This window comes from Quercus suber, unplaced genomic scaffold, assembly GCF_002906115.3.
Source record: "Quercus suber isolate HL8 unplaced genomic scaffold, Cork oak 2.0 scaffold_682, whole genome shotgun sequence".
Taxonomy (NCBI): Eukaryota; Viridiplantae; Streptophyta; class Magnoliopsida; order Fagales; family Fagaceae; genus Quercus; species Quercus suber.
The window spans coordinates 165,014-174,989 of NW_027070123.1; the positions used below are offsets into that span (position 1 = coordinate 165,014).

At 35.0% G+C, this 9,976-nt stretch overlaps 1 protein-coding gene across 1 annotated transcript; it reads left to right on the plus strand.

The window, feature by feature from the left end:
- The first annotated feature begins 5,227 nt into the window (after positions 1-5,227).
- Positions 5,228-6,340, plus strand: LOC112013079 (RING-H2 finger protein ATL78). The gene has a single exon (XM_024045472.2). It carries the CDS (start codon positions 5,500-5,502, stop codon positions 6,172-6,174), a length of 675 nt encoding a protein of 224 aa, XP_023901240.1. The 5' UTR covers positions 5,228-5,499; the 3' UTR covers positions 6,175-6,340.
- The last annotated feature ends 3,636 nt before the right edge of the window (positions 6,341-9,976 follow it).

Here is a 9,976-nt window from a genome sequence, read left to right on the forward strand (position 1 = left end):
ATGAACAATCAAATTTAATTGGGGAATTAAGTATTCTATACGTGAGTTTTATCATTTTAGATGAACTGAATGAATCTTCTAAATGAAACTAAAACTAAAAGTTATGGAGGCTAAAAGTTATAAACAGTTAACCAAAAAAAAAAAATGCTATATGGATAAAGCGTTGAGAGGAGAAATGGAAAAAGACAAATTGTGAAAAGTTAGGATTTTTTTTTTGGGGAGGGGGGCACCAAATTCGGCTTATGTGTTTTGGGGGGGCGGTGGGGGTGGGATTTATTCTTTGGAGGGCCACCTCTTAAAAAAAATGGGGGTAAAATCTAAATTTATCAAACGTTTGAGAGTTTCTCTAGATATATGTTAGGACAACTTTGACATGATAAAACATAGAAAACCCAATTTACAAAACAGAACAATTGTACATTTTGTACACGATTTTAGTCCATGTGGCAATGTGCATTGGGTGAGTGTCTAAATTATTTCTACTCTTTCCAAATCAACTATTTGAGTTGCACTTTTCAAGTTTTTAAAAGCTCTGTTCAAATGTAAGTAGAAAATTTAGAAACATGATATTTTGAAGGATTGTGTTTTTCCTAAACTAGAAATTATTGAATTAATCTTCATATCTTATTCTCTAGAAAGAATTGTACAAAACATGTGGTAAAATCTATGATACTGTAAATTTGAGAATAGAAAAACTGTTTTCAAGAATAAGAGACAAATTAACAGTATTTAAGCAAAACAAAAAAGAAGAAAAAAAATATGAAGATGTTCGGTCCATTCAGGTGCGCACCTGAATGGACCGACCGAGGTAGCCGACTAAGGTGATGTCCTATTGTCCTTATACACAGATGACCTATTGTCCTCATACACAGCTTCATATGATAGATTAAGCCCAGCTGTGGTGTAAAGGGCAAAAAGTGCAGCCCCAAAGGCCACTCAAGTACGTAAAATTTATGCAGTCCAATCCAGTATAGGCGAAGAACTAAGCGAAAATGTCTCTCTCTCTCCCCGTGCAGTCTGCTTTTCTTCCTCCAGAGTCATTGGAGAGCGTTTTCCACAAAGCTTCAATGGTTTTAATAGGTTAGTAAATTATAGGCAAAAAGCAAATGGGTGGAATGGCTTTTCATCGTCAATGCTTCTAGATAACTAGTGTTTTTTTATTTTTAAAGATTATATATATTATTCATTGGCTTTGGCTTTTGTTTTCAATAATATCCCTTTTCTCACTTTGTAATCCTACTTTACTTCCAACTCATCATCTTTGTTTGGAAATGAGGAACAACTTGACAAATGCGTCCTTGCTGCTTATTTTTCATTATTTTCCCTGAGAACTTTTTTGAAAGTTTTTTCTAAAGAATGAGTGGAATTTTGGTACTATAGGTAATAATTCAGAGATCATGCTCATACAAGATGAACATGACTTTGACAAACTGTTAGTTATTGCATAATCTACGTGGATGTACTAGCGGGAATGATTCACTCATAAAAAGCTAAGACTGTAATTGTCTTTTTATGTAATTTTTTATATGTACTAAAATTATCAAATGCTGAAGATCAATTTCCATCATAGACAACAATCAGTAGAGTGAAAGAAATCTCTGACTAGCGATTTCTACAAGTAGGCTAAAATGGTGCTTCTGTTTGAGGAAAATTGATACGGAAAATTTTTGGAAGAACAATGGGGATCGAACTTGATGGCAATTACTTGATCCCAAAAGAGAAAAGGGTCTCGTCAACTTCGCATATTGACGCTATGGGAACATGTTAAAGAATCACATATGCACTTGATCTTGGTCTTGGGGATATTTTTGGAGTTGACACTTAGAAGATGAGGAATTGGAAATTAGACCCAGTAACTTTAGTACTTTACAATGTGAAAGGAATAATTGACAATTGCCTCAAGTACAGTTTCTTGATATTGCATAAATTATAGTATATGCATTGAAAAACCACCATATTCAAAGTGAGAAAGAATATCAAGACCCTTTATTCTATAAACCTTATTAAACTTTTGAAGATTATTTAAAAAAAAAAAAAAAAATCTCATTTTGATGATTTGATCATTAGTCTAATTTTTTTTATCATTAGTCTAATTAGGTTGGCTAAAAGCGAAAAAGTATATATTAGTCGTCATTTCAAACTGAATTTATTTGCCTATGATCTATTTTTTGAGATAATAAATTCTGATTTTTTTTTTTTATCCTCATGTGATAGCTAGCTTTTAAGCAAAAGCTTAGGAGCCAAGTTTTATTAGGAACTGTGCCAAATTCTTACCCAAAATGTAATAATTTGGTAGAGGGAGGCACCCCACAGCTTTGTTTGATCCTTAATTAGTAGGAAATACTAAATTAAATTTCTTTTCAAATAAATCTTGCTGAACTTTTAATCATTGTATTCATAAATTAATAATAGAGCTGGCTTCTAATAGCTTTGTTTTGGAACTATATAGTTTTCAACGAAACTTGCTTGAAAATTTAAAGCGTTTATGTTGTTATAAAGTATTCAAATAGTATAATAGATGTGTACTCTTTTTTTTCACATGAATAGTAGATCCAAAAAGATTATATAATTTTTTCATTTTAGAAGTACGCAACAACTTTTTTTTTTTTTTGGATGAAGTACTCAACAACTTGTCTGAATGTGAACCTGTTTCCAATATAGGCATCCATTGTTGTCCTAAGTAGTTATTGTGTCACATTAGTCATATATCAATTCATACTGATAAAAATGAACTATTAAGGGATGTCACGTGCAAAGCAAATGTTGCAAATTTATGAAATGATAATATGCATTTCGGGGATAAGATCTGGGATCTTTCCCAATATTTCAATATTTATAATTTAAGTGAAATATTAACCAAAATGAGAGGCATGGAACTTTTACAACATGTTTGCTTGTATAGCGCATATGTTTTCTAATAGTGCTCCCCCACTCTACTTCTCATGCCATTTTCATCAAATGGGATAATTGCACTCCTCACTCCTCAGTAGTAGATTAGCACGTGGATCACAGTTGTTTTAGATATCACTATAATCTTTTCTTTTTTTTCTTTTTTTCTTTTTTTTAAGGAACTTGTTTTATTATCACCACATAATGTATACAACAAGATAATCTCTCTCTCTCTCTCTCTCTCTCTGTGTAACTTGGAATGTTGGACCCACGACAACATCCTAGTGAAATCCAGCCAACCAACAAGATATGGATCCAAGTAGTGGTACTTCCAGTACAAACAAAAAAACAAAAGCAACTCCTTAAGCTCAGCCCATTTCTCATCTCGCATTATAAAATTTTGATGAAAGTGAAAAAGGAAGAAACAAGTATCTCCCACTTGTTCTCCAAGGCAATTTTTTTTTTTTTAATATTAAATTTACAATATCCAATCCATGAGCATTCTACTTTATATGTCATGCTGTTGGTTTTGAAGTCATTACCTCTGTATGCACATGATTCAGATAAACCTTGTTAACCTTATATTACTTCCATTAAAACCAATTTGGGGTTTTTTTTTTTATTATCAGGGATTGTTCCAAAAATCTTATAGATAATGCTGCTTTAATTAGGAACCAATCAAAAGTTAATTATTACTACTGCAATAGTGCAATAGATCGCAATCTGCCAACTTGTATTGAAAAGAGATCATAACTTTTTTTTTTTTTTGGGGAGAATAAAGAGATCAAAACTTGGTTTCATACGATAAAACAGCAAATCTTAAAAGGACATTTTCCGTATCATATACTGTAATCAGATTTGGTATATAATTAGAGGCGTGATTGAAGGTCTCCGACAATTGCCGTACCAAGTAAGCAGTATTGCTATTAAAAAAGATGAAAGTTGATATATAAAAATGTATTGTAGTTAAAAATATAGGAGTTGACATAAAGGGTAACAGCGCATATAACACATTGGCAAAAGGTAATAGGTGTTGTATGCAAAGGATTGTGGTTTACAACTTTTAAGTGGGAGCCAAGTGTTCCTAACTAGTGGTTTTTCGTTTGTGATAGTTGATGAAAATTAATTAGCAAGAGAGTAGAGAACGAACCCAGTACATACAGTTTCATCAGTGAGCTAGCCAGTCACTAGTTGGTTATCTCAATTATACTAATTTACCAATTAGAAGCTAAGTATGTAGGACTCTTGCTTGAACTCGATTATTACTCGTATTAGCCCAGCTTGTCATTTTCAAGAGCCTTCAAACCCAGGTAGGGAAATATGCTTGTTGGACTTGGAAAAGGCTTTTATAGCGATGAGACCTACTACATGGTTAAACTTTGTGATTGCAATATATGATTAATTCAATTCTTCTTGAACACTCTCATAGTGACCAATAGAGTATCATGACTTGAGCCTAGTCTGACTTAAGAATACATTTCAGCCTATATGTCACTCTAATGACTAAACTAAACACATGTTTAAACAAAAATCCAAGAAAAAAAAAGTTCTTCTCTTGACAAATATGCAAAATCACACTCATATCAATTTGTAAAACATATTTTCCATGTCATCTTTGAAACTCATTGGGCCCAATTATTGAGCCAGTGGGTCCTGGGCGGCATTTAGAGATATGATTTGTGAAAGGCGAATTCCACGTGCTACTTTATGCCACTCAGAAAGTGGGATGGGCCTATTTTGATTAGAAGGCCCATTAAACTATAACAGGTTTAGAGTATGTTTGGTTTGGGTGAAAACAAAAATGATGGAAAATAGAAAGAGGAAAATAAGGTGGAAAATGACATTTTTCACTATTTGGTTCAAAAGAGAAAATAAGAGAGACAGAAAATAGGGAGGAAAATAATCCCTTCGAGTCCACATTTTTGTATCCTCCCAATTTGGGAGGAAAATAGGGAGGAAAAAGTGCTAAATGATATAATTTACATAAATACCCTCGCTTTAAGTTGCATTTTTTTTCCTTTCTCCTCTCTTCCTTGGCCAGCAATGTTGCCCCTTTTTTGGCCATTTTTTTTTCTTTTCTTTTGATTTTTTAGGGCTTGGGCGTGATAGTTTATTTTTATTTTTACTAGGTGTGATTTTTTTTGGAACATGTTTTTTATTTTTATAAAAAATTTTGGGTGATTGCTCTTTTTGTGTGGTTATTTGTCACTTTTTTTTTTTTTTTTTTTTTTTTTGGCATCATTCTTTAATAAGAGTATATAAGTAAATTTATTCAAATTCATTTTTTTCATCTCTCCACTTTTCTACTCCCAACCAAACAAAAATGAGAGAAAATAAAATCTTTTCTATCTTCTCACTTTCCCATCCTCCCACCATTTTTTATCCTCCACTTTTCCATCCCTCCAACCAAACAGACATCTAGTTTAGAATCCACAAGGTTAGAAATCTATATCTGCATATTTGATAAAAGATAAAATCCTACTACCACAAGTTTAAACCCTTTTTTTTAATCTTTTCCTATATATAAATCCCCTTCTGCAGCCCACCTTCAAGAAGTGCTTTCTTAACTCAAGATCTCAACTCAAGAATCAAAAGATACACACTACAAACATGTCTGATTCTGAACTCACACCTACTCAGCTCTTCCAAGACTTTTTGGGAGATTTCTATTCAAGGAGACTGCTCTATCACAACCCTCTTAACCAAGCACCAGCTACAGCATCTCCTCCAGTCCCTGGACGCCTTGAGTCATCAGGAAGCTACACTGACAATAGCTTTGATACAAATGTTGTTATGGTCCTCTCAGTTCTTTTATGTGCCTTGATTTGCTCCCTTGGCTTAAATTCTATCATTAGGTGTGCCTTAAAGTGCTCAAGGTTAGTAGCTTCTGATTCAAGTGGAGACGGCTCAGCTAGGACAGCCAATACTGGAGTCAAGAAAAAGGCCCTCAAGACTTTCCCAACAGTTAGTTACTCAGCTGAGCTGAACCTGCCAGGATTGGACGCCGAGTGTGTGATATGCCTATCAGATTTCACAGCCGGTGAGCGTGTTCGCCTTCTACCAAAGTGCCACCATGGATTCCATGTCCGGTGCATTGATAAGTGGCTAAGTTCACACTCATCATGCCCAAAATGTAGGCACTGCCTTATTGAGAGCTGCCAAAAGATCGTCGGCTGCAGCCAGGCTAGCTCATCAGAACCACCCCCACCAGTGCATGAAAGCACAGTAAGCATAGCACCACTGGAACCGGAAGGTTTGATATATAATTATAGGGTACTTACATAGGTATATACTTTGTGTGATATGGTAGATGTAGTTTAGCCTTGTGCCTTATAGTTAGCACTAAAGCTAAAAGGCCTTTTAAGGTCACAAACCCAACCGCAAGAAGTGCAGTGCTAATTGTAAATTTGTATAGAATGAAATTGTGACTCGTTTCATTTTTCTTCCCAAATGTATGAACACTAATATTAAAATCAAAATTACATTCGTCGTTCAGGGATAAATAAATGAACCACGAACGTGAATGGGTTCCGTCATTAGCCCAGCAAAGTCAATAAAGCTAGGAGCAAGTCCAACAAGTAGCTAACTATAGGATTCTGAGAAGGCAAATCACTTACAGACCTCAGAGTCGTTAAGGGAGCGGCCATTCAGCTGAGTCACAAACCAAAGTATTTTCCCTTCTTTTAATTTTTTTTTTATTTTTATTTTTATTGAAAGTAGAAAACACTAATAATGGTATATACCATATGGTCAAGGGCATTGCAATTATACAATAATATAACCTTAGAATAGTATTTGTCAAGGATGTGTTTGGATATCCCAGGAAGACAAAATCCTTAACATTTTTTTTTTCTTCGGATCATCTTCAAGGCAATAATTTAATTCCCTACAAGATAAGTCTAGAATAATGCTATTTCAAGCAATTATGAGGATAGAGCCTACACATGCAGCCATATAGTCTCAAAGTTCAAAGTGGTGTGAAAAGGAAATGTGCTCATATCAAATTTCCTGCAAACACAATGGAATAAGTTCCAGGAAAAATCCAAATTTTCCTATATATTGGAAACAAGATAGAAATACATTGAAAGAGATGTTGATCATCCAGTCAATAGAGCACAAATTGAATGGTAGCTGAGGGTGAAACCACTATGTACTTTCAAATCAAATGAGAATGTATTTACTAGAAGGAGGATTTTGTATCATGGTACTCATGTGAATTGTTTCATAGCGAGCACTAACTAGTTGCACTAGGCCAGCAGCAATATTTTTATTTGCTAGGCTCATGTTACTGTGTCATAATTGTAGCATAATAAGGTCAGATGTGGAACAATGATAGGTGAAGTAGAGGTTTAGCACTGACAAATGGTGTGGCAATATTTATCATTTGTGATAGCTGTAATTTAGGAAGATTGCATAAATTCTATACACCCTCATTTCTTTTTACTAAAATGTCCATTTTCCTAGTTACATCAACCAATTTGAATAAGGGGTGAATATGGACGCAGGATATGCAAAAAAGAATTAGCAGAAAAGAGAGAGAGAGAGCTGAAGTAATTTTGCAGAGTGACCTTTTTTACTATTACACAATTTGAAACCGACAATATTAGAAAACAGAAAATTGACAATCTGTAAGGGGGTTGGCCAAAGTAACACAAATTGGGACAGCTGCACAAACATTTTCAGCCAGGAAATTAGCAAAATAAAATATGCGATTATTGTAAGCATATAGATACTTTTATCATATTTACTGATATAATTTTTGTCTATGCAACAACCAGAAGGAGGCACACAAGGGGGAAAAACACCTATTGTGTTGGTGGTGTTTGGGGGGGGCGGGGGGGGGGGTGGGTGGTGGGGGAAGAAGAAAGNTCATAATTGTAGCATAATAAGGTCAGATGTGGAACAATGATAGGTGAAGTAGAGGTTTAGCACTGACAAATGGTGTGGCAATATTTATCATTTGTGATAGCTGTAATTTAGGAAGATTGCATAAATTCTATACACCCTCATTTCTTTTTACTAAAATGTCCATTTTCCTAGTTACATCAACCAATTTGAATAAGGGGTGAATATGGACGCAGGATATGCAAAAAAGAATTAGCAGAAAAGAGAGAGAGAGAGCTGAAGTAATTTTGCAGAGTGACCTTTTTTACTATTACACAATTTGAAACCGACAATATTAGAAAACAGAAAATTGACAATCTGTAAGGGGGTTGGCCAAAGTAACACAAATTGGGACAGCTGCACAAACATTTTCAGCCAGGAAATTAGCAAAATAAAATATGCGATTATTGTAAGCATATAGATACTTTTATCATATTTACTGATATAATTTTTGTCTATGCAACAACCAGAAGGAGGCACACAAGGGGGAAAAACACCTATTGTGTTGGTGGTGTTTGGGGGGGGCGGGGGGGGGGGTGGTTGGTGGTGGAAGAAGAAAGAGAAAAATAAAACAAAGAGGTTTAGTCCATGATCTTACTATTCAACATTGGAATGATTATTGTAAAGATTCTCCACTTTTTTTCCTCTCTGTCTTCTCTGCCAAAGGTTATAAAATAAAAGCATTATATTAGTAACATATCTCCATACACATTTTACATGCATGCACAATCAACTTTAAAAGTACCCAACAAGAGAAGCCAGAAAAGTTATACCGAAAAACGTAATGTTCCAAGATCTATATTATCAAAAAAAAAATTTCTTAGCTTATGTGCCAAATTGGAGCAATACCTAAGAATCAAATAACAGGTTCAATGTTAAAGTGGGCAACGGAGTACAGCTGCTTCAATGCACCAAGGGCTTGAGTCTGGCAAGCTTAGGTGCAACTAGGCTATGCATAAGTTTTTTTTTTTGATAATTCAATAATTACAATGGGGAAAGGGGATTACAATGGGGAGAGGGATTTGAACCTATATGTCTCCGTTGGAAACATCTAGAGGGTTAGTGAACACAAGATGACAAATAGGTGTGTTTGGTGGCATACAAGTTAAAGGGAGGAGCATTTGCCTAGTGGGAGCATGTTTAGTTAAACCGTACTTGTGAGAGAAAGTTTCTAATATGATCATGGAGGAAGATGAAGAGATTAATGGCAGATCGGTTTTTACTACTAGATTACTAGAAGTAGTTGTTCAAACAGTACCATGATTGTAGGCAAGGTACCAAGATAGTTAATGAGTAAATGGAGGAGTTTGATAGATTGGTAAACCACAGTGATTTGGAGGTTCTCTCTCTCAAAAAAAGAAAAAGAAAAAAAAGAAGTGATTTGGAGGATATTGAAGATCAGTGAATATTCAAATTTGTATACGGGCTACAAATGTCCATCCGATTAAGTATCCTTACAAACCCTATATACTTTAAATGAGACTATAGCACAACCCATGTTTACACCACGATCACAACTTGTGGTTAGGGAGAATGGTAGTGTCAACCAGTCCACAGTGGTAGTAGCAGGTTCCGCTATACAACCGACAGCAAACACCAACCCTTATGCTTAGCCAACTAGGAATAAGTGCTACAGGTATAGAGAACTAGGGCATCGATCTAGTACTTGTCCTAAACGAGTCGTAGTGAATTTGGTAGTGGCAGAAGAGGGAGAGACAGAAGGTGAACAAGAATGCAAATAGGTGTATAATGATGTTGATCCATATGCCTATGACCTCAATGAGATCCAAGATGATGAAGAAGGCATGCCATTAGGGAGATCCCTACTGATTTGGAGGTTTTTACTCACACTAAGGGTGGATTACACTGATTAGCGGAATGAGATCTTTTGGGTGTGTTGCACCATCATTAAGAGGGTCTGTGATTTAATCATTGATAGTGGCAATGTAGAGAATATCGCATCTAAGAGTTTGATTACCAAGTTGGGAATGAAGATAGAAAAGCATTCCTTTCCATACAAAATAGGTTGGATCAAGAAAGGTACGGAAACTCTTGTTACTCAATAATGTTGTGTTACTTTTTCTATGGGTAAATGCTATGTAGATGAAGTCCTTTATGATGTTGTTGAAATGGATGCGTGTCATTTAATACTGGGTAGACCTTAGCAATATGATGTAGATGCTACTCACAGGTGTAAGGATAA

What these genes read in the sequence shown, in the direction of transcription:
- LOC112013079 (XM_024045472.2), top strand. Translation starts at nt 5,500, where the DNA reads ATGTCTGATTCTGAACTCACACCTACTCAGCTCTTCCAAGACTTTTTG.